Raw genomic sequence first — 23580 nt, forward strand, 5'->3', positions numbered from 1 at the left:
GCTCCCCCCTGGCCCCAGGGCAGGGACTGGGGGGCTCAGGGGGTGGGGAATGGGGCAGGGGCCTGTCCCCTCTAGGGGATGCTGGCTCCCCCCTGGCCCCAGGGCAGGGACTGGGGTCTCAGGGGGTGGGGAATGGGGCAGGGGCCTGTCCCCTCTAGGGGATGCTGGCTCCCCCCTGGCCCCAGGGCAGGGACTGGGGGGCTCAGGGGGTGGGGAATGGGGCAGGGGCCTGTCCCCTCTAGGGGATGCTGGCTCCCCCCTGGCCCCAGGGCAGGGACTGGGGTCTCAGGGGGTGGGGAATGGGGCAGGGGCCTGTCCCCTCTAGGGGGCACCAGCTCCCATCCATCACCACTTGTGCTGTTGCCATACTGTGATGTCACAGGGGGGGTGATGTCATCCTAGGGGATGTTGATGACATCACAGGAGGCTGTCAGCTCCCGCACCGGCTCTGGGCTGGGCAGGCGGGAACGAGGCTGGGGGCGGGGTCACGGCCGGCGGCATGAGGCGCTACTGCCCCTTTGGGGGGGCCGGAACTACACGTCCCAGCAGGTAGTGCGCCGCAGCGCACGCGTAGCAGGGACATGGCGGGGGGAGCGGGGAGGGGTCTGTGGGCGCGTGTGTCTCACGGCTACGCATGCGCCGTACCGCCTGCGCCCTTTGGAGTGCTGGTCACGCACCGCTTGCCCACCCCACCTCGCGCAGGCGCAGCGCTGTCTCCAGACTCCCGCAGACGCGTCTCAGGCTCCGCCAGCTCAGGCAGGCGCAGTGAGAGGCTCCCGCCCTGTGAGCATGCGCCGTGCTGCGCCCCGCCCTCGTCTCGCCATTTCGCGCGTGCGCCGCTCTCGCCATGCTGCCACGGCCACGCCCATTCCCGAAGACCGGAGCGGAAGTCGCTTCCCCGTTGGCTGATCTCTTCCGGGCCCCGCCTCCCGCGCGCGGTGATTGGCTGGAGCGGGCTGGCTCGACGCTGCGATTGGGTGGGCGGTTGTCATGACAGCCGGAGGGGGCGGGGCCGGGGGAAGATGGCGGCGCTGGCCCCGGAGCTGCTGCTGCTCCGGGACTCGGGGCGGTTCCTGGCCGACAACCTGCTGAGCAGCGAGGACTGGGGTGGGCGGGGCTGTGGGAGGGGCCTGAGCAGGGGCGGGGCGGGGCTGGGCCAGGGGGTCTGACTGGCAGGCGCTTGGTGGTGCGCAGGGCGGGGAGGAGCCTGCAGGGGGGAGGGGCTGGGTGCCGGAGGGGGCGGGGCCTGGGGGAGTGGGAGGGGCTGGGTGAGTGGGAGGGACTGGGTGCCGGAGGGGGCGGGGCCTAGAGGAGTGGGAGGGGCTGGGTGCCGGAGGGGGCGGGGCCTGGGGGAGTGGGAGGGGCTGGGTGCCGGTGGGGGCGGGGCCTGGGGGAGTGGGAGGGGCTGGGTGCCGGAGGGGGCGGGGCCTGGGGGAGTGGGAGGGGCTGGGGGCCTGGGAGGGGGGCCTGGAGCATGGGGATTGACTGCCCTCTTTGCTTCCCGCCCCCAGATGCGGCTCTTTACAGCTGCCTGGATGATGGGGAGGAGCCCACCGCCCTCTTCCCCTGCCTGGAGCCCAGTGCATTGGTGAGCCCTTCCCTCACCCTGCTCTGCCTGGGGGTGCCCCCAGAGACCCGCCTGCTCCATAGCACCCCCACTACCCATCCCCCGGGCAGCAGGGCACCAGCTCCCCTCAGATCAGGGCCCTCTGTACACTGGGGGCTGCTGGACTGGACCCTGGGGGGTACATAGGGGACCCCCACTTCACCCCGAGCTTCCCCCTTCCTCCTGCAGTTTGATGATGGTTTCGACCTGGGCATGAACGCCAGCCCCCCAGAGCCGCCGTGGGACCAGATGGCAACCTGCCTCTTCCCGGGTGAGCCCACCCTCCCCCCAGCATTTGGGACAGATGATGAGGTGTGGGGATATCTGTGTGCAGTGGGGCTGTTCTGGGGCGGGTGCACATAGGGGGCGGAGGGATATATGTGTGCAATGCGACTGCCCTGGGGCGGGTGCACATAGGGGGTGGAGGGATATCTGTGAAGGACTATTTTCTAACCCCTCCTTCTCCCCCGTTCAGACCTCCAGGTGAAGTCCGAACCCGTGTCCCCCGCTTCCTCCCACAGCTCAGACTCCTCCATCCTCTCCATGACCCCTGACCTCCCAAGACAGGTACGTGCCCCCATTGGCCTGGGAGATGCCCCCAGCCCCCACACTCAGCTCTGTCCGTACCACCTGACCCCCACACTGAGCTGTGGCTCCCCACAGGCCGCAAGCCCGGACGACGTGATGGGAGTGAAAGCCGAGCACCCCCCGACCCCACCCTGCATGTTTGGTGACGTCCTGGCCCCTCCAACTGGCACCGTGCAGATCAGCCTTCTGCCAGCACAGGAGACACAGACAACACCAGGTAACCAGCCCTGGAGGGTGGGGTCTGGCTGTGTGGAAGGGGCTCTGGCAACTCCAGGCCCGGCCAGCAGGGGGTGCTGAGGGGAGTGGGGCGAGGGGCTGGCTCTGCGGGGGGGCGCTGGGGAAGTACATCACACTCTCTTGCAGGGAAGCCAGTGACTCCCATCAAAGCTGAGTCGATCCTGAGCCGGAAGCCGCCCATCCAGCCAAAGCCGGTGGTGGTGGCCACCGTCCCGGTGCAGCCCGTGGCCACCCCCAGCCCCACCATCCTACTGCAGGCGGTGCCGGGGGCCCAGCCCCAGCCCCTGAAGCCAGCAATCACAGGTACAGGGCATGGGGCTGATCCTCTCTTGGGGGCACCTCAGGGCAGGCATTGGCTGGCCTGGGGCTGGGGCACGGGAGGGCTGGTGCATGTGTTGGACACTGACCGACGTCCCACCCCGCAGTCCCAGCACCGTCTGTCGTCATCTCCCAGAGCGACCTCCTGCACCTCCCGCTCTCAGGGCTCCTCAAGCTGCAGCCCCCGGGGAAGGAGGGCCCCCCGGCCAGGCTCCCGCCCAGCGCCCCCAAACCCGAGGCCAAAACCATCGTTCCGGCCCCGAGCCAGCTCGGACCCTGCAACCCAGAGATTGACGTGAGTGATAGAGTGCGGCCGGTGCCCCTCACTCCTGAACCCAGACCCCGCTAGCCCAGTCCTGCCCACCCCATCTCTGCCAGTGCCCCTCACTCGCGAACCCAGGCCTCGCTAGCCCAGCCTTGCCCACCCCATCTCTGCTGGTGCCCCACACTCCCGCCCTGCAGCCCCTGCTAGCCCAGACCCTCCCCATGCCCCTCGGTCCTGACCCGCAGCCCCCCTTTTCTGCTGGCCCCTGCCCCCAGGTGAAGGTGCTGAAGCGCCAGCAGCGGATGATCAAGAACCGGGAGTCGGCCTGCCAGTCGCGCCGGAAGAAGAAGGAGTACCTGCAGGGGCTGGAGTGCCGTCTGCGGGAGGCGCTGGCCGAGAACGAGCGGCTGCGGCGGGAGAACGCCATGCTGCGGCGCCGTCTGGACTGCGTCCTGGGCGAGGTGAGTGCTCCCTGTGGGTGAGCCAGGGCAGGGCACCGCAGGAGCTGCGCTCTGCCGCGGTGGATCACAACGGTACATTCCAACACCAAGCGTACCCCCCCAGAAATAACTGATCCCCATAGGGAGCATAATGGTACATTCCAACTCCCCATGTCATAATGGTACATTCTTGCAGCCACAGTCTCCCTCCTGACATCAGAATGGTACATTTCAGCAGCAAGTGCCCCCCCCGCATTTAATGATCATGATGGTACATCCCATATAGCCCCCCCCTCATAGTGGTATATCTTATAGCAAGCAGAACCCCATGTAGGGACCATAATGGTACATCCTAGGAAGGTGCTGTTCCCCATGTAGAGTTCATAATGGTACATTCTAAATCCTTTTCCCCCACCTCAGCCCCCTTGTGGGGCATTCCATTGTCATCTGTGGGGCGGGGGGGTGTTATGGTCCCTGAGAGGGGCAGGGATTGCCAAGTCTCCTGCTACTTTCCATTAGCTCCACCATGTGAGGGGGGTAAATTGCTTTCTGGAGACTTCCATTAGCCTTGTCTCCTGGGAGACTCCATTATGATCTGGGGGGGGAATTGAGAACCTTTAGGGAAGTGCCATTATATTCCTCCTAAACGGGGAGTTTAGGCCATCCCATTGGAATGTTCCATTAGCACCTAGAGTGGGGGGGCACCAAACTTTTGGTGGGCTGTTCTATTATGATAGTAAGTGGGGGGGCAGGAAAATGTTGTTTCTTGCTGGGAGGTTCCATTATAGTGTGTGGGGGGTGTCTGTTTCTGGTAGGATGTTCCTTTATGATAGTAATTTACAGGGAGGGGAGTCAGTGGGACATACATTGTAGGGGGGACGCTTTGGCTGGGATGTACCCTAATGATATGGGGTGGGAAGTTGGTGGGACATACCATCAGGGCTGCCTGGTTTAGAGGGGGAGTCCTGCCTTTGGCTGGGAGAGGCAGCAGTTGGTGGGAGGGTGGTTTCGCTCGGACCGTACCATTCTGACACCCCCCTGCCCCGTCTCCAGAGCAGGGAGCTGAAGTTCAGCCCTGGGAACCGGAAGGTCGTTTGCGTCATGGTCGTGCTGCTCTTCATCGCCTTCAACTTCGGGCCTGTCAGGTGAGGCCCCAGGGGATTGTGGGTACCGTGTCCCAGCATCCCCCGGGAGCTGCCCTCTTAGCCCCCGGATCACACTGCCTGGCTGCAGGGGATTGTGAGTACCATGTCCCAGCATCCCCCGGGAGCTGCCCTCTTACCCCCCATCACACTCCTTCCTGCAGGGGATTGTGGGTAACGTGTCCCAGCATCCCCCGGGAGCTGCTCTCTTAGTCTAACCCCTCCCTCCTCCCCCAGCATCAGCGAGCAGAAGGCCGTGGAGACGGTGCCGCCCAGCCCGGGGGCGGGGGCCGGGCAGAGCCGCCGGCACCTGCTGGGTGTGGTGGAGCAGCCGGCGAAGGAGGAGCCGGGGGAGCCGCGGGAGGAGCTGGCCCCCACCAGCGTGAGCAAGACCAGGTTCAGGTAAGGGCGCCAGGGGCTCCCCCCACCTCCGCAGCCCCCCAGGGCCTCCGGTGACGCTGCTCTCTGCTCCCCCAGGAACCTCACGGCCGCTCTCTCCGGCATGAAGGACCTGATGCTGCGGGACCTGGACAAGCTGTTTCTGGCGTCCGACTGCCGCCACTTTAACCGCACTGAGTCGCTCCGGTGGGTGCCCAGCGGCCCCTGGGAAAGGGCCCCCTGGGGCCTGGGCGCAACGCATCCCACAGTCCCCTGGGGGCTGCCAGTGTATGCCAATGGGCAGGGCCTGCCTGGGTAAGGGGTAGTGGGTAACTTCTCCCAGAAGCCCCTGCAAACTGTCACTGGATGGGCAGTAGCAGAGCTGCTGCAGTGAGGAGTTGTGGGTAAAGTATTCCACAATCCCCCTGGGCACGGCCCCCCGAGTCCCACTTTAACCCTCCCCCTCCCGCTCTTCCCCCAGGCTGGCGGACGAGCTCAGCGGCTGGGTGCGTCGGCACCAGATCAACCGCAGGAAGCCCCTGCAGTCCCGCAAGGCACGGGCCAATCAGGTGAGGCTGGAGGGGTGGGGCAAGCCAGGGTGGCTCCACCCACTGGGGGAGGGGCCAAGTCCATCCGTGTCTGGACTGCAGGGAGTGGGGGCTGGGAGCTGCCTGGGCCACAGGGCGTTACCCAGAATCCTTGGTGGTTTTACCCAGGGTCCTCTGGGGGTGCCAGGCGGCAGCCTTTGCTGGGCTGTTGCAGGAGTTCCCCGGTGCCCCCCACTGACCTCTCCCATCTCGGCCACAGGAGTCACCCCAGAGGAAGGCTCCCAGCCCGTCGCGATACGTCCCAGCCAGCCCCCCCGAACACCCAGAGAGGTAAGGGGCCCCAGATCCCCCCGGAGCCAGCCAGGCCCCGCCCTGTGCCCGGATCGGGGCTGGCGCCCCTCGGAGGGACAGGCCCCTGTTCCCTGACGCCCGTCTCCGGTTTCAGGGACTCGCTGAGCCAGCTGCAGGTCTATCAGCGCCCCGACCGCACGGAGCACGACTTCATGGACGCCATCGACCGGCGGGAGGACACGTTCTACGTGGTCTCCTTCCGTAGGGTGAGCTGGGGGGCCATGCCGCAGGCAGCGGGGGCAGCAGGGGGCTGGCCCCATTGCCCCAGGGCGGCGCTAGGGGCCATGCTGCAGGGAGCAGGGTGGGGGGCAGCAGGGGGCTCTCCCCAGGCAGTCAGGGCTGGCCCCATTGCCCCAGGGCAGCGCTAGGGGCCATGCTGCAGGGAGCGGGGTGGGGGGCAGAAGGGGGCGCTCTCAGCTGGTCTGTCTCTCATTCTGGTCTGTCTGTCTCCTGGCCCAGGATCACCTCCTGCTCCCAGCCATCAGCCACAACAAAACCACCCGGCCCAAGATGTCGCTGGTGATGCCAGCCATGGCGCTGAATGGTACGGTCCTGGCTCCCTGGGCTTCGTAACCATGATAACCGGCCCCCACCCCAGAGCCAGCCGCGTCCCAGTGCCAGGAGAGGGGTCCCCGTGTCACCCACCGGCCCCAGAGCCAGCCGCGTCCCGGAACCGGGTCCCCGTGTCACCCGCCCCGCCCCAGAGTCCGCCGCGTCCCGGTGCCAGGAGAGGGGTCCCCGTGTCACCCACCCCAGAAACAGGTGTGTCCCGGGGCCGGGTCCCCGTGTCACCCGCCCCGCCCCAGAGCCAGCCGCGTCCCCGTGTCACCCGCCCCGCCCCAGAGCCAGCCGCGTCCCAGAACCGGGTCCCCATGTAACCTGCCCCGCCCCAGAGCCAGCCGCGTCCCAGAACCGGGTCCCTGTGTCACCCAGCCCGCCCCAGAGTCCGCCGCGTCCCGGTGCCAGGAGAGGGGTCCCCGTGTCACCCACCCCAGGAAACAGGTGTGTCCCGGGGCCGGGTCCCTGTGTTACCCGCCCCGCCCAGAGCCAGCCGCGTCACCCGCCCCGCCCCAGAGCCAGCCGCGTCCCAGAACCGGGTCCCTGTGTCACCCAGCCCGCCCCAGAGTCCGCCGCGTCCCGGTGCCAGGAGAGGGGTCCCCGTGTCACCCACCCCAGAAACAGGTGCGTCCCGGGGCCGGGTCCCTGTGTCACCCGCCCCGCCCCAGAGCCAGCCGCGTCCCCGTGTCACCCGCCCCGCCCCAGAGCCAGCCGGGTCCCGGCGCCGGGCTGACCCCCCCTCTCTCCCCAGAGAGCCTCTACAACGCGTCGCGGGCTTCGAGGTGATGATGCAGATCGACTGCGAGGTGATGGACACGCGCGTGATCCACATCAAGAGCTCCACGGTGCCGCCCTCCCTGCTCCGCCCCCCGGTGCCTGACAACCGCACCCAGGCGCCCTCCGTGCAGGCCCGCCCGCCCGGGGCCCCCTGCGCCCCCCGCGCTCCCTGCCCTCCGCCCGGCGCCCCCGCACCTTCTACCTCGGGGAGCAGGCGAGGGCTAGCCATGCCCCTCTGCGGGAGCCACGCCCACCCGGGGCTACCCACGCTGCTCACGAGGGCCACGCCCACCTGGGGTTAGCCACGCCCACCTGGGGTTAGCCACGCCCCTTGGTCACAGCCGTGCCTACCTAGGGCTCGCCTTGCCCCCCCCCCGATATGCGACCTTGGCAATGGCCACACCCATAAGTGGCTACTGGATAGCTCCTCCCACCTGAGCAGCACTAACCCCACCCCCTTTCAGAGAACCCCTCCTCCCCCAGGAGCCTAGCCCCGCCCCCTCAGGCACTGCCCCTTCCCCCCATGGGTGAGGGCTAGCCCTGCCCCCTTAGTGACCACCCCCTCCCACATGAGACAGCACTTCCCTCCCCCCCCCGCCCCCCCCCGAGGGAGACCCGCCTCTGGCCTAGATGGGCTGGGGGACAGCGCTTGGACCCCTCCTTCCTTGGGGCGACCCCCCCTTGTGCTCCCCATTCCCATGGGGGGGTGATCCTGCCCCCCCTGCCCCCGTACTGCACTATCATCCTCTGTGGATATTTATAGACTGAGGGGGCTGTGATAAGGGATTGGGGGGCTCCCCTGCCTTTGGGGTGCCTCCCTCACACAGGGCCCCCTCTTTTCTGGATCCCCCCAGCAGGATCCTGCCCCGGGGGCGTTTTTTACATCTATGAATAAAGGCGAGAGGTGACTGTGAACCGCCTGGCTCCTGTCCTGGGGGGGTGAACCCCAAACCCAGCGGGGCCCCCAGTCTGGCAGGGGGGGTGGAGTGGCAGGGCCCCGTGCGGGGGCAGGGTGGCTCCCGGGCGTGTCGGGCTGGGGGAGGAAGGAGGCGGGTCCCTCCCCGCCCCGCATTGTGGGCTCAGGAAGCTCCGGACAATGGCCGGGCGGGGGCCGGGCTCGGGGGCTCCGGGGGCTCCGGGCGCCGGGCTCAGGGATGGGGCCGCTGCTGCTGCTGCTGCTGCCGCTGGCCCGAGGTACGGGGGGGTCCCGGGAGCCCCCTGGCTGGTGGGCACCAGCTGCCTGCGGGTGGGCCCGGCTGGCACCCGGGGGGGGGTGTCTGAGGGTGTGTGTGTTCCTGGCTGGCATCACTGTGTGTGTGTGGGTGGGTGTGTACCTGGTGTACCTGGCTGGCATGGTGTGTGTGTGGGGGGTACCCGGCTGGCACTCTGTGTGTGTGTGGGGGGGGGTACCCGGCTGGCACTCTGTGTGTGTGTGGGGGGGGTACCCGGCTGGCACCGCGTGTGTGTGTGTGGGGGGGGTACCCGGCTGGCACTCTGTGTGTGTGTGTGGGGGGGGGGGTACCCGGCTGGCACTCTGTGTGTGTGTGGGGGGGGTACCCGGCTGGCACTCTGTGTGTGTGTGTGGGGGGTACCCGGCTGTCACTCTGTGTGTGTGTGGGGGGTACCCGGCTGGCACTCTGTGTGTGTGTGTGTGGGGGTACCCGGCTGGCACTCTGTGTGTGTGTGGGGGGGGGGGGTACCCGGCTGGCACTCTGTGTGTGGGGGGGGGGTTCCCGGCTGGCATGGTGTGTGTGTGGGGGGGTACCCGGCTGTCACTCTGTGTGTGTGTGTGGGGGGGTACCCGGCTGGCACTCTGTGTGTGTGTGGGGGGGTACCCGGCTGTCACTCTGTGTGTGTGTGTGTGGGGGGGTACCCGGCTGGCACTCTGTGTGTGTGTGTGGGGGGGTACCCGGCTGGCACTGTGTGTGTGTGTGGGGGGGGGTACCCGGCTGGCACTCTGTGTGTGTGTGTGTGTGGGGGGTACCCGGCTGCACTCTGTGTGTGTGTGTGTGGGGGTACCCGGCTGGCACTCTGTGTGTGTGTGTGGGGGGGGGGGTACCCGGCTGGCACTCTGTGTGTGTGTGTGTGTGGGGGGGTACCTGGCTGGCACTCTGTGTGTGTGTGGGGGGGTACCCGGCTGGCACTCTGTGTGTGTGTGTGTGGGGGGGTACCTGGCTGGCACTCTGTGTGTGTGTGTGTGGGGGGTACCCGGCTGGCACTCTGTGTGTGTGTGTGGGGGGGTACCCGGCTGGCACTCTGTGTGTGTGTGTGTGTGGGGGGTACCTGGCTGGCACTCTGTGTGTGTGTGTGTGGGGGGGTGTACCTGGTGTACCTGGCTGGCATGGTGTGTGTGTGGGGGGGTACCCGGCTGGCACTCTGTGTGTGTGTGTGTGTGGGGGGTACCCGGCTGGCACTCTGTGTGTGTGTGTGGGGGGGGTTCCCGGCTGGCATGGTGTGTGTGTGGGGGGGTACCCGGCTGTCACTCTGTGTGTGTGTGGGGGGGGGGTACCCGGCTGGCACTCTGTGTGTGTGTGGGGGGGGTACCCGGCTGTCACTCTGTGTGTGTGTGGGGGGGTACCCGGCTGGCACTGTGTGTGTGTGTGTGGGGGGGTACCCGGCTGGCACTCTGTGTGTGTGTGTGTGGGGGGGTACCCGGCTGGCACTCTGTGTGTGTGTGTTGTGGGGTACCCGGCTGGCACTCTGTGTGTGTGTGTGTGGGGGGGGGTACCCGGCTGGCACTCTGTGTGTGTGTGGGGGGGGTACCCGGCTGTCACTCTGTGTGTGTGTGGGGGGGTACCCGGCTGGCACTCTGTGTGTGTGTGTGGGGGGGGGGTACCTGGCTGGCACTCTGTGTGTGTGTGTGGGGGGGGGGGTACCCGGCTGGCACTCTGTGTGTGTGTGTGGGGGTACCCGGCTGGCACTCTGTGTGTGTGTGTGTGTGGGGGGGTACCCGGCTGGCACTCTGTGTGTGTGTGTGTGGGGGGTACCCGGCTGGCACTCTGTGTGTGTGTGTGGGGGGGGGTACCCGGCTGGCACTCTGTGTGTGTGTGTGGGGGGGGGGTACCCGGCTGGCACTCTGTGTGTGTGTGTGTGGGGGTACCCGGCTGGCACTCTGTGTGTGTGTGTGGGGGGGTACCCGGCTGGCACTGTGTGTGTGTGTGTGGGGGGGGTACCCGGCTGGCACTCTGTGTGTGTGTGGGGGGGTACCCGGCTGGCACTCTGTGTGTGTGTGTGTGTGGGGGGTACCTGGCTGGCACTCTGTGTGTGTGTGGGGGGGGTACCCGGCTGTCACTCTGTGTGTGTGTGGGGGGGTACCCGGCTGGCACTCTGTGTGTGTGTGTGGGGGGGGGGTACCTGGCTGGCACTCTGTGTGTGTGTGTGGGGGGTACCCGGCTGTCACTCTGTGTGTGTGGGGGGGGTACCCGGCTGGCACTCTGTGTGTGTGTGTGGGGGGGGTACCCGGCTGGCACTCTGTGTGTGTGTGTGTGGGGGGGTACCCGGCTGGCACCGCATGTGTGTGTAGTGGGGGCGTCGGTTCCCCCCCCCGCCCGACTGATTCTCACGCTCAGCGCCGCCCCCCCCGGAACCCCTCCCGAGGGCCGGATGCCGCCGGGACAGAGTCACAGAGTCCGGAACAACAGGAAAACAACAGGAACTGGGGGGGGCGGGATGCGGGCGGGGGAGTGAGGGTGTTGGGTGGGGAGGGGGGAGATTAGGCCCAGGCTGATGCCGGATTGGATCAATAAAGGCTCTGGGGGGAGGATAATTGGTGCCCGTTCGTGAGCAGGGGGTGGAATCGGTGCCCAGTAGCGGCAGGGCGCGGTGTGCCCGTGTGCCCGCCTGCAATTATTGCCAATTACTGAATGCAAATGAAAGAACTGATGGGTGGGAATTTGATTGCACGGGCGGGGAGGGGGGTGAGGGAATTAATAGCGATGAAGGAACTGAGGTTAATTAATGGACAGAGGGAGCCGGTGCCAAGCGGGGCGAGGGAGGGGGAAACTGATGCCAGGTAATGGGTGCTGGGGGCAGCAAGAGGATTAAAGGCAATGGGGGGGGGTAATTAGTGCTGTTTAATTAAGGGGGGCTGGAGTGCCCAGGGTGTCAGGAGTCCTGGGTTCTCTCCTGGCTCTGGGAGGGGAGTGGGGGCTGGTGGGTTAGAGCTGTGGGGAGGGGCTGGGAGCCAGGACTCCTGGGTTCCATCCCCAGCTCTGCCACTGCCCTGCTGGGTGACCTTGGTAAATTCCCTTTCCCCACCCTGTGCCTCAATTTCCCCATCTGGGCAATGGGGATTAAGATGCTGCCGACCTTTGTAAAGCACCAGGGATCTCTGTCCATACAGCTCCGAGCACTTTATAATGGAAGTGGGGCTCATTCTACCCAGTCTCCAGGTGGGGAAACTGAGGCACAGAGGAGTGACTTGGCCAGTGGCTGAGTCCCGGGAGCCAGACCTCCTTGTGTTATTAAAGTGCTGTTCTAATGCTGGGTCATGGTACCTGTGGGGGCCCCCCCCCCCCCGTCGGATGGTGAGAGCTGCCACCTCGAGGGACCAAATCCCGGGACATCCAGGCTGATCCTGAGCCCCTGGAGCCAGGCTGCTGGCCATGCGCTGAGCACCTGGGCGCCTTTCCCAGCTGCCCAGGCGAGGGGCAATCCTGGGAACACCTGGGGCGCTTCTCCCGAGCATGGGGTGGGTTTTGAGGAGGTGCCAGGGGGGCAATGGATGCTGGCAACACGGGCCGGAGGCAAAGGACCGTGTCCGGCAGCTAAACTCTGGCCTTGTCCCTTGTCCTCACGTGGCCTCCCAGTTTTGCTCTCCTGGGACAGTTGCACGTGTGGGACCCTTGTCCCAGGATAAAGGGGCCTTTTGCAAGTGTGGGGGGCGGCCCAGCGGTGGCCAAATCCTTGGGTGGTTTCCAGGAGAAGAAATGTCACCAAGTCCTGTTTCCCAGGTGAGTTCCTGGCTGCGAAATCCCCCGCGCCTGCTCGCAGCCAGCCCTGTGCCCAAGGAGCTGGCGTTGGTTTGGGGGCTGTGTGTGTCTGTGGGGGGGGCAGCAGGGGGGCGTTCTCAGGCCTGGGCCGTACAGCAGGTCAGACTCGATGCACTAATGGGCCCATGGGGTTGTGACCGCTCACGCTCCCCTGGCTTTGGGCTGCAGCTGGGGAACAGAAAAGCAGATTCCTCGAAACGCAAACGCTGGGGATGGGATGGGGGTTGGGGGCAGGGCCGTGGCGGCCAGGAAAGGCCTGGCAGGCTGTTTCCAACTGCTCCTTTCGCTCGGGGAAAACCGTGTCGTGTCCCTGTGCTCACGGGGCGTCACTTCGCTTTGGTTTATGCGGTCTAGAGACCGCCACTGCTAGCAGCCGTGTAAACGAGCCAGCGTCTCGCTACGCTGGCCTGACAGCTCTCAGGTGTCAGAGCAGCAGCCCTGTGAGTCTGTATCCGCAAAAAGAGCAGGAGGACTCGTGGCACCTTAGAGACGAACCCATTTATCTGAGCATCCGCTTTCGTGGGCTACAGCTCGCTGCATCGGCTGCATCCCATGTGTGTGTATTTGTATTTTAAAATATTGAATAGACTATTATACTTACTGTCTGTTCGAACAAATATTAAATGGAATAACTGTTCCACAAGTAAAATATATCGAAATAGAATAGCTCAGTGGTTTGAGCATTGGCCTGCTAAACCCAGGGTTGCGAGTTCAATCCTTGAGGGGGCCATTTAGGGATCTGGGGCAAACACTGGGGACTGGTCCTGCTTTGAGCAGGGGGTGGGAGGAGATGACCTTCCTGGGGTCCCTCCAAACCCTGATAGTCTGTGATTCTATCATTTTAAAATTCTATATTTGACAGTCCATGCGATGTAGTCGTACCAATTTGAATATTCGTGTCGTCTCCATGTGACCCTGATACCATATCGACGCTGATAGCTCGATAACGCCGCATCGGTGTATCTATTCGGGTGAGGACTGTGGCCGATACCCTAAAATACTGACCCGACTATTCGCTGTATACCATAGGGCAATACAGTGTGTGTGTACAATTACGTTTCAAACAAGGTTCATATTACAATATTAAAGCGATCTCACGGCGTCTTTACACAGGAATCTCTCGATACTATTTCAGTAGAGGGTGCCACGGCTGTATAAACCCCAGGGCTGTTTTCATGTGGCCGTGTCCTGGGTACGACGACCTTGCAACCCTCCGGTAAACGCCGCGAGTTCCGCGCTCGGCCCCGTGGCGTGCGAGATACGAGAAACGCACCCAGCCGGACGCTGTCCTGGGCTACGTCACAGCCAATATTCCACCAGTTCATCCCATCTACAACTGGAAACGCAATTCACAGAAAGGCTTGACCCCCCCTCCGGGCAGCTGCCCCCCTGCCTGGCAGGACTCCTGGGTTCTCTGTGCCCATGGTGGGGCCGGCTGGTACCGTCCCCATTGGGCCCCGGTCTGGGATTGTGCTGGAGAGGAGATTCCCCCGTCTTGGGGGGCAGGAGCTAAAGGGGGATAGGCTGCTTTATCCCGGGATGGGGGCGTCTGTACTGGGGGATTATCTTGCGATAAGGACCCCAGGCAAGGTACAGGCGGGGCTCTGGGGTAGGGGTGGAGGGCCGGGGAGATGGGGTCTCTGTGTCTGTGGGTGATCTGACCCCCCTGTCTGCCTGTCCACCCCCCACCCAGGTCTGACCTGCGCCCGGGATCCCTGCACGAATGGGGGCACCTGCCTGGCACACCCCGATGGGAGCCACTCCTGCCTGTGAGTTCAGGGGACCCCAGAGGGAGGGAGCTGATTGGTGGGTTTTGGGGAGAGGGAAAATTGGGGGGCTGAGCATCCTCCCTCATCACCGAACTCCTGGGTTCTGTCTCCCTAGGTGCCCCCCCACCTTTGTGGGGGAGTCATGCCAGTTCCAGGACCCGTGCCGCCCCGGGCGCTGCTGGAATGGGGGCACCTGCTTCCCCCGGCTCTTCCACCCCTCGGCGCCCCCCACCTACACCTGCTTCTGCCCCCCAGGGTTCACCGGGGACGAGTGCCAGGGGGCCGTGGACGACCCCTGCTTCCCCTCGCCCTGCCAGAAACGTGGCACCTGCCAGCGCCTGCCCAGCGCCCAGTACCGGTGCTTGTGCATGGAAGGATGGACAGGTAGGTGCCCGGACGCCTGGGTTCTTCCCCCGGCTCTGGGAGGGGAGTGGGGGCTAGTGGGTTAGAGCAGGGGGGCCTGGAGCCAGGACTCCTGGGTTCTCTCCCCAGCTCTGGGAGAGGAGTGTGGCCTGGTGGGTTAGAGCAGGGGGGCTGGGAGCCAGGACTCCTGGTGTCACGGAGTCCCTGGGCGATGCTCTGGAACTGCTCCCCATGAAGCCGTGGCAGGACTCTGGGGCAGTCGCCTTCCTGTGAGCAGCCTGTCTTCAGGACACACAGCTCACCTGGCTTCCACCTTCCTGGGTCTGACCTCGGAGCATTCAGCCTCCTCTGCCCCTCCGTGCGCTTCCCCCAGCGAGTCCATCCAGGCGGGGTCCTGGGGGGGCCAGAGGGTCCTGCCCCCCAACTCCGCAGTCAGATGGGACTCTCAGCCAGCCAGCAAAACAGAAGGTTTATTAGACGACAGGAACATGGTCTAACACAGAGCTTGCAGGTGCAGAGAACAGGACCCCTCAGCTGGGTCCATTTTGGGGGGCAGTGAGCCAGACAACCCCGTCTGCACTTCACTCCATGTCCCAGCCAGCCCCAAACTGAAACTCCCTCCAGCCCCTCCTCCTCTGGGCTTTGTCTCTTTCCCGGGCCAGGTGGTCACCGGATTCCTTTGTTCCCCAGCCCTTTAGCTCTCACCTTGCAGGGGGGAAGGGCCCAGGCCATCAGGTGCCAGGAAACAGGGTGTCGGCCATTCTCTGTGTCCAGACCCCTGCACACACCTGCCCTCTAGGGCTCTGCAACGATCATACACCCTTACCCCACCCCCTAGATACTTAGAACTGCCTAGGGGAAACTGAGGCACCCCACAATATTCGGAGGAAACATTAAGAACAGTCCCACTTCGTCACACTGGGTTCTCTCCCCGGCTCTGGGAGGGGAGCGAGGGTGGTGGGTTGGAGCAGGGGAGCTGGGAGCCCGGACTCCTGGGTTCTCTCCCCAGCTCGGGGAGGGGAGTGGGGGGAGGGTGGGTTAGAGCAGGGGGGCCGGGAGCCTGGACTCCTGGGTTCTCTGCTGGCTCTGGGAGGGGAGCGAGGCCTGGTGGGTTGGAGCCGGGGGGCTGGGAGCCCGGACTCCTGGGTTCTCCCCCGGCTCTGACGCGGGGCCCCGTCCAGGTGAGAACTGCCAGCTGATGGATTTCTGCCCCACCAACCCCTGCGCCAACGGGGGCACCTGCCTGCTCACCTACCCCGCACATCGTGTGCCGATGCCGGCCCGGCTTCGACGGCCACGCCTGCCAGCACGACGTCAACGAGTGCTACCGGGACCCCGGGCCCTGCGCCAACGGGGGCACCTGCCTCAACAGCCTGGGCTCCTTCCGCTGCCTCTGCCCCCCCGGCGTCTCCGGCCCCCGCTGCCAGCTCCGCGCCGGGCCCTGCCCCGCCGGGCTGTGTCTGCACGGCGGGGCCTGCCACCCCCTGCCCGGCGGCTACCACGCCTGCCTGTGCCCGCCAGGTGGGGGCCGGGCCGGGGGAGGGGCTGGGGGTGGGGGTGGGGGCCGGGGCTGGGGTAGGTGGCGGGGGCTGGGCTGGGCCAGGGGGCAGTGGGGTGGGGGCTGGGCAGGGGGCGGTGGGGCGGGGGCTGGGCAGGGGGCGGTGGGGCGGGGGCTGGGTAGAGGGTGGGGCTGGGCTGGGGTTGGGGGTCAGGCAGGGGACGGTGGGTCGGGGGCCGCCAGTCAAGATGGCCGCCAGGGGCCCCCCCCACTGGCCCCCCCCAGGTTTGGCCCCCTGTTTCTGGCTGTTATGGCCGTGGGGCCGGTATGGGAGGGGGCTCATTGGAACCAGACCCTTTCCTGGGGGCACTGGGAATGGGGGGGACTCGGAGGGGGGTCAGCAGGCTCCCCCAGAGGCCAGTCTCCAAGGTGGCCGACCTCCCCAGCCCCTCCACCTGGGTCCCAACATGGCCGCCCGCTGCGGGGGAGCGACTGTGGCCGAATTACCCCCCCGGGGGCGTCTTTCTGTCCCCCCAGGGTACACGGGGCCACGGTGCGAGGTGAACCCCGACGACTGCATGGGGCATCACTGCCGGAACGGGGGGGCCTGCCAGGACGGGGTGGGGACGTACTCCTGCCTCTGCCCCCCCGGGCTGGACGGGTGAGTAGGCCCCCCACAGCCCTTACTGGGGACAGAACCCAGACGTCCTGGCTCCCAGCCCCCTCCCCCCCCCCCGCTCTAAGCACCAGGCCCCACTCCTCTCCCAGAGCCAGGGAGAGAACCCAGGTGTCCTGGCTCCCAGCCCCCTTCCGCCCCCCCCCCCCCGCTCTAAGCACCAGGCCCCACTCCTTTCCCAGAGCCAGGGAGAGAACCCAGGCGTCCTGGCTCCCAGCCCCCTTCCGCCCCCCGCTCTAAGCACCAGGCCCCACTCCTCCCCCAGAGCCAGGGAGAGAACCCAGGCGTCCTGGCTCCCCCCTGCCCCCACTCTAACCCCTAGGCCCCCCTCCCCTGGTGGGGCTGGGAGGGAACCCCGGCGTCCTGACGCCCTGCCCCACAGGCTGGGACTGCTCGGGGGACGAGGACGAGTGCCTGGCGCGGGCCCCCCCCTGCCACCACGGCGGCACCTGCCACAACCTGCCCGGGGGTTTCCGCTGCGTCTGCGTCAACGGCTGGTCGGGGGCCAGCTGCAGCCACAACGTGGACGACTGCGTCTCGGCCACCTGCCACCCGGGGCCACCTGCCTGGACCGCGTGGGCACCTTCCTCTGCCAGTGCCCCCCGGGGCGCACAGGTGGGGCCGGGGAACGGGGCCGGGGACTGGCCCCTGTGGGGGGCGCCGGCTCCCCCCGGCCCCAGGGCGGGGACTGGATGGGGGGGGGGAATGGGGCCGGGGCCTGGCCCCTGTGGGGGCGCCGATTGCCCCCCGGCCCCAGGGCGGGGACTGGCTGGGGCAGGGGGGCAAGGAACGGGGTAGGGCCCTGGCCCCTGTTGGGGGCGCTGGTTCCCCCCCCCGGCCCCAGGGCGGGGACTGACTGGCTCAGGGGGGCGGAGAACGGGGCAGGGGCCTGGCCCCTGTGGGGGGCGCCGGCTCCCCCCGGCCCCAGGGCGGGGACTGGATGGGGCGGGGGGGGGGAATGGGGCAGGGGCCTGGCCCCTGTGGGGGGCACCGGCTCCCCCCGGCTCCAGGGCGGGGACTGGCTAGGGCAGGGGGGCGAGGAACGGGGTAGGGCCCTGGCCCCTGTTGGGGGCGCTGGTTCCTCCCCCGGCCCCAGGGCGGGGACTGACTAGCTCAGGGGGGCGGGGGCCGGGGCCTGGCCCCTGTGGGGGGCGCCGGCTCCCCCCGGCCCCAGGGCGGGGACTGGCTGGGGCGGGGGATGGGGCAGGGGCCTGGGACTGGCTGGCTCAGGGGGGCGGGGAACGGGGCAGGGCCCTGGCCCCTGTCGGGGGTGCCAGCTCCCCCCGGCCCCACGGAGGGGACTGGCTGGGGCAGGGGGCCGGGGCCTGGCCCCTGGGGGGCGCCGGCCCCGATCGGGGTGCGGCTGGCTCTGGGTGGGGGCGTCTCTCACCCCGCCCCATGCCCCCAGGGCTCCTGTGCCACCTGAGGGACGCCTGCCTGAGCAGCCCCTGCCACGCGGAGGCCTCGTGCGACACCAACCCCCTGACGGGCTCGGCCGTCTGCGTGTGCCAGCCGGGCTACACCGGGCCCACCTGCCGGCAGGACCTGGACGAGTGCCAGAGGGGTGCGTGGGGGCCGGGGGGGCCGGGGCCGGGGGGGCCGGTGCGCTGCGGGGGGCCGCTGGCTCTCGCTGAGCGCGGGGGCCGGGCACGGGCCTTGTCTCCCCTTTGCACGCTTACGCCCCATCGCGTGTGTCTGTGCGTGCGACGGGGGCACCGGGCCGTGCTCGGGAACTGCCCCTCACTCCTGACCCGCAGCCCCCCGGCTCTGCCGCTGCCCCGGGTCCCGGGGTCCCCCGCGGAGCCGGGCAGGACTCCAGGGGAGCCCCCTCTCTGGGCGCAGCCTGTCCCCAGGACACACAGCTCCCCCGGCTTCCCCCGTCCTGGGTCTGACCCGGAGCCTCCAGCCTCCTCTGCCCCTCCCTGCACTTCCCCCAGCGAGTCCGCCCGGGCGGGGTCCTGGGGGGCCAGAGCGTCCTGCCCCCCAACTCCGCAGTCAGACGGGACTCTCAGCCAGCCGGGGAAACAGAAGGTTTATTAGACGACAGGGACATGGTCTAACACAGAGCTTGCAGGTGCAGAGAACAGGACCCCTCAGCTGGGTCCATTTTGGGGGACAGTGAGCCAGACAACCCCGTCTGCCCTTCACTCCATGTCCCAGCCAGCCCCAAACTGAAACTCCCTCCAGCCCCTCCTCCTCTGGGCTTTGTCCCTTTCCCGGGCCAGGAGGGCACCTGATTCCTTTGTTCTCCAACCCTTCAGCTCTCACCTTGCAGGGGGAAGGGCCCAGGTCATCCGTGGCCCGGAAACAGGGTGTCGGCCATTCTCTGTGTCCAGACCCCTGCACACACCTGCCCTCTAGGGCTCTGCAATGATCATACACCCTTACCCCACCCCCTAGAGACTTAAGAACTGCCTAGGGGAAACTGAGGCACCCCCACACGATTCAGAGGAAACATTAAGAACAGTCCCTCTTCGTCACACCCCCCGGGTCCGGGCGTGTTCATCGCGTGTCGGTGCCTGGCCCCCCCGTGCGTGGCCCCCCCCAGTCCGGGCGGGTTCCTCGCGTGGCGTCGCCGGGTCGGCCCCCCGAGTCCAGCCCCCTGCCCTGCCCCTCCCGCAGGGGCGGAGCCGTGCGAGCACGGGGGGCGCTGTGAGAACGCCGTGGGCTCCTTCCGGTGCCGCTGCCCGGCCGGCTACACGGGCCCCCGGTGCGAAGACGACCTGAACGAGTGCCTGACCCAGCCCTGCCAGCGGGGGGCGCCCTGCCTGGACCTGCTGGGCCACTTCCAGTGCCTCTGCCCCCCCGGCTTCGAGGGGCCCACGTGCGAGCGAGAGGTGGACGCCTGCGCCAGTCACCCCTGTGGGAACGGGGGGCGCTGCCAGGCCGGGGCGGGGGCCTTCCGCTGCCTCTGCCCCCCCGGTGAGACGCCCCGAGGGGCCCAGCGGGGACTGGCCATGGACCGGGATCGGGGGGAGGCTGGGGGCCGTCATGGCGGGGCTGGGTATTGACCAGGATTTGGGGGGCTGGGAGCTGTCTCGGGGGGGCTGGGCATAGACGGGGGATTTGGGGGGCTGTCTCAGGGGGCTGAGCATGGATTGGGAATTGCGAGGCTGGGGGCTGTCTCGGGGGGGCTGGGCATGGGCCAGGAATTGGGGGGCTGGTCATGGACTGGGATTTGGGGGATCTGTCTCTGTTGGGGGACATTAGAAGTGGGGCAGGGGACTCTGGCATGGGGGGCAGATTTGGGCGACTCCCCTGGGGGACATGGGAGAGGGGCTGGAGGGAATGGGTAGGAACCTCCCTGACCCCACAGTTGCCCCAGGGTTCGAGGGGCCGCGCTGCCTGGAGGAGCTGGGAGCCTGCGCCAGTGACCCCTGCCCGGGGGGCACCTGCCTGGAGGTCGCGGGCGGCTTCTCCTGCCTCTGCCCCCCGGGCTCCACGGGCCCCGACTGCGCCCCCTGGAGCGACGCCTGCAGCCAGCGGCCCTGCGCCCAGGGCACCTGCCACAGCCACCCGCAGGGGTAAGGGGGGGCCGGGGGGCGGGGGGCGGGGGGGGGCCGGAGCTCAGACTGAGCCTGCCCCCCTGCCCCACGCAGGTCTCTGTGCGTCTGCGCCCCCGGCTGGACGGGCCAGGACTGCTCGGCCGAGATCGACCCCTGCAGTTCGGGGCCCTGCCCCCCGGGGGCCACCTGCCAGCCCCAGCCCCCGGCTACAACTGCACCTGCCCCCAGGGGTTCACAGGTAACGGTGCCCCCCTCCTGACCTGACCCCCCCAGCCCTGCCGGTGCCCCCCCTCCCGACACGCAGCCCCCCCTCAGCCCCGCCGGTGCCCCCCCTCCAGACCTGCAGCCCCCCCCAGCCCTGCCGGTGCCCCCCCGACACGCAGCCCCCCCTCAGCCCCGCCGGTGCCCCCCCTCCCGACCCGCAGCCCCCCCCAGCCCTGCCGGTGCCCCCCCGACACGCAGCCCCCCCTCAGCCCCACCGGTGCCCTTCCTCCCGACTCGCAGCCCCCCCCAGCCCTGCCAGTGCCCCCCTGACACGTAGCCCCCCCTCAGCCCCACCAGTGCCCCCACTCCTGACCCGCATCCCCCCCCAGCCCTGCCGGTGCCCCCCCTGACATGCAGCCCCCCCAACCCCGCGGTGGCTCCCCTCCTGACCTGCCCCCCCCAGCCCTGCCGGTGCCCCCCAACACGCAGCCCCCCCCCAGCCCCGCCGGTGCCCCCCCTCCTGACCCGCCCCCCCTCAGCCCTGCCGGTGCCCCCCCCAACATGCAGCCCCCCCTCAGCCCCGCCGGTGCCCCCCCTCCCGACCCGCAGCCCCCCCCAGCCCTGCTGGTGCCCCCCCTCCTGACCCGCAGCCCTGCTAACCCAGCCTGGGCCCCCCACTGTCTCTGCCCCCCAGGTGTGATGTGCGAGGAGGAGCTGGACAGGTGCCGGGGGGGCCGTGTCAGAATGGGGGCACCTGCCAGAACAGCCCCGCTGGATACCTCTGCCTCTGCCCCCCGGGTTCAGCGGGGAGCGTTGTGAGAGCGACCTGGACCAGTGCGTCCCAGTGAGTGGGGGGGGTGGGCTGATACTGGGGGGGCAAGGGACGGGGGCGGTCTCAGGACTGGGGGGTGGGGCCAAGGGGGAGGGGGGTCTTGGGGGTGGGGGTCAGGGAGGCTTGTACTGGCAGGGGGTGGGGCCAAGAGGGTGGGGGGTCTTGGGGGTGGGGGTCAGGGAGGCTTGTACTGGCAGGGGGTGGGGGGTCTCAGGGCTGGGGGGCCGGGGGCGTGGGGCACCGTGTGGGGCTCGTGGCGCTGACCCCATCTCTCCCCCAGATCCCTGCAGGAACGGCGGGTCCTGCCTGGATGGGGCCGGAGCCTTCACCTGCCTCTGCCCCCCGGGGTTCAGTGGGGAGCGCTGCCAGGTGAGGGCCACGGGGCGGGGCACAAACTGGGGGGAGGAGGCAGGGGAGGGGGGTACAGGGTCTCCCCTCTGCGGGGCTGGGGGTTCTCCCTGACGGTCTCTCTCTCCCCCAGACGCCGCTGCCCCCCCGCTGCCCCCCATGCCAGAACGGGGGGCGCTGCCAGCTGGGCGGCCCTTCCCCACCCCGCTGCCGCTGCCCCCCAGCCTGGGGGGGTCCCCTATGCCAGGAGCCGCAGAGCCCCTGCCAGGCGGCCGCCCAGAGACGAGGTGCCTACGGGTGGGTGGGGAGGGAGAGTGGGGGGAGGAGTGGGGGGCAGGAGGTCTGGGGTTCAAGGAGAAGAAATGGGGGTAGTGGGGGAGGGGGAGTAGGGGATGCCAGGGGGAGTGGGATAGCAGGAACATGGGGAGGGGTGGGGACAGTGGGGGGCAAAGGGGGGGCCCTGTGGGGGGCAGCTCCGTCTGGGGGCTCATTGCCCTGCTCCGCTCCCAGGGGTGCGGCTGGAGGATCTGTGCGGGAATGGGGGCGCTGCGTGGACGGGGGGGGACCCCACGCTGTGCCTGTCCCCCAGGCTGGGGCGGCCCATCCTGCCGCGAGGAGGCCGATCGGTGCCAACCGGACCCCTGTGAACATGGGGCCACCTGCCTGGCCCGGCCCGGGGGCTACGTCTGCCAGGTGAGCTCCCCCGGACACCGGGGTCCCTGCCCGGATGCCGGGTCCCTCGCCCTGCCCTGGGGAGGTGGGGGACCCAGCCTGGCTGACCCCCGGCCTCTCCCCCCACTGCAGTGCCTGCCTGGGCAGCGTGGGGTGAACTGCTCCGAGCCGGTGCCGGGGGGCCCCTGCCAGCCCCAGCCCTGCCAGAACGGGGGCACCTGCAGCCAGCGCCCCGCCGGCCCCCACTGCGGCCTGCCCCCCTGGCACTCACGGTAAGGGGGCGAGGGCAGGATGGGGGAGGGGCTGTTGGGGGTGGGGGGGCACTGAGAGGGCCTGTTCTAACCCTCCCGTGCCCCCCTGCCAGGGTCCAGGTGTGAGTCAGTGATTGACAGCTGCCATGTGCCAATGGGGGGACCTGCGCTGAGACGGGCAGCACCCCGTCCAACTTCACCTGTCGCTGCCCTCCGGTGAGCTCCCCCGGACTCCTGGGTCCTTTCCCCACTCTCCCTTACCCGGACGCCTGGGTCCCTTTCCTCATTATCCATCTGACCCCCACCTCCTTTCTGCGCCCCCCCAGGGTTACAGCGGTGCCACCTGTGACCTCCAGCTGCCCCCCTGCGGATCCCACTACTGCCACCACGAAGGGGTGTGTGTCCAGCACCCGGCTGGTCCCGCTGCCTCTGCCCAGGGGGCTACGGGGGCCCTGACTGCCTCCAGCCCCGCCCCCCGTCTCCCTGCCCCCCCGGCAGCTCGGCCTGCCCCCCGCCTGGGCGGGGGGAGCCCTGCAGAGAGCTGGCGGGGGACGGCGTCTGCCACCCAGCCTGCAGCTCCCCCTCCAGCGCCTGGGACGGGGGCGACTGCTCGCTGGGGGTGCTGGACCCCTGGGCAGGGTGCCCGGCACCGGAGCTGTGCCAGCGGGCTTCCGCGACGGGCGCTGCCAGCCCCCGTGCGACAGCGAGGCCTGTCTCTTCGACGGGTACGACTGCCGGCCCCCGGCCACCTGCAGGTGAGGGGGGCGTCCGGGGGGGCACCGGGCCAGGGCAGGACCTGCTGGCTCAGGGGGCGGGAATGGGGCAGGGGCCTGGCCCCCACAGGGACGCCGGCTCTGAGCTAGGACTCGCTGGTGGGGTGGGCATTTGGGGGTCTGGGATGGGGGGGTCTCATAGGGGGGTCTGGGGAGTGGGTGGATTTTGGGGGGCATTGGGGGGCTGCAGGGTGGGGGAACATTGGGGATCTGTGTGGGGGATCTGGGGGGCTATGAGGGTGATTGGAGGTTCAGGGGTGTCTCCAGGTGTGACCGGGGGGGGGGCTGTGGAGGGTGGATTAGGGGGGAATCTGGGAGGATCCAGGGGGCTCTCCAGGGTACCCCCCAACCCGTGTCTCTGCCCCCAGCCCGGCCTACGCCCGCTACTGCCACGACCATTTTGCCAACGGACACTGCGACCGGGGCTGCCTGTCCCCCCAGTGCGGCTGGGACGGGGGGGACTGCGCCCCGGGGGGGCAGGGCGCCGCC

General features: G+C 68.4%; 3 protein-coding genes and 1 pseudogene across 4 annotated transcripts in view; all 4 read left to right on the plus strand.

Annotated features, from left to right (window-relative positions):
• The first annotated feature begins 974 nt into the window (after positions 1 to 974).
• On the plus strand, positions 975 to 8123 carry ATF6B (activating transcription factor 6 beta). Its single transcript, XM_078848717.1, is given in 18 exon segments — positions 975 to 1107; positions 1512 to 1588; positions 1796 to 1877; positions 2082 to 2173; positions 2270 to 2411; positions 2558 to 2734; positions 2857 to 3044; positions 3290 to 3475; positions 4508 to 4599; positions 4834 to 4998; positions 5074 to 5181; positions 5456 to 5543; positions 5782 to 5852; positions 5968 to 6079; positions 6333 to 6417; positions 7183 to 7200; positions 7203 to 7346; positions 7349 to 8123. Coding segments are annotated over 18 exon segments (2094 nt in total). The 5' UTR covers positions 975 to 1022; the 3' UTR covers positions 7531 to 8123.
• Positions 8124 to 8216: 93 nt separating this feature from the next.
• Positions 8217 to 20995, plus strand: LOC144929373 (neurogenic locus notch homolog protein 4-like). The gene is given in 14 exon segments (XM_078848718.1): positions 8217 to 8402; positions 13893 to 13968; positions 14084 to 14352; positions 15513 to 15586; positions 15588 to 15852; positions 16367 to 16473; positions 16475 to 16490; positions 16888 to 17052; positions 17055 to 17120; positions 17914 to 18069; positions 19128 to 19427; positions 19831 to 20029; positions 20105 to 20249; positions 20910 to 20995. Coding segments are annotated over 14 exon segments (1884 nt in total). The 5' UTR covers positions 8217 to 8362; the 3' UTR covers positions 20916 to 20995.
• Positions 20915 to 22754, plus strand: LOC144929273 (uncharacterized). The gene is made up of 8 exons (XM_078848391.1): positions 20915 to 20937; positions 21020 to 21059; positions 21328 to 21416; positions 21529 to 21682; positions 21906 to 22088; positions 22200 to 22339; positions 22432 to 22534; positions 22645 to 22754. Exons 1-7 carry the CDS (start codon positions 20915 to 20917, stop codon positions 22442 to 22444), a joined length of 642 nt encoding a protein of 213 aa, XP_078704517.1. The 3' UTR covers positions 22445 to 22534; positions 22645 to 22754.
• LOC144929274 (neurogenic locus notch homolog protein 4-like) overlaps positions 22668 to 23580 on the plus strand; it is a 1132-nt pseudogene continuing 219 nt past the window's right edge. The window contains exons 1-2 of the transcript XR_013634537.1: positions 22668 to 23073; positions 23460 to 23572. The product of XR_013634537.1 is annotated as a neurogenic locus notch homolog protein 4-like (transcript). The remainder of the gene's footprint in view (positions 23074 to 23459; positions 23573 to 23580) is intronic.

Source organism: Lepidochelys kempii, chromosome 14, assembly GCF_965140285.1.
Source record: "Lepidochelys kempii isolate rLepKem1 chromosome 14, rLepKem1.hap1, whole genome shotgun sequence".
Lineage (NCBI taxonomy): Eukaryota > Metazoa > Chordata > Testudines > Cheloniidae > Lepidochelys > Lepidochelys kempii.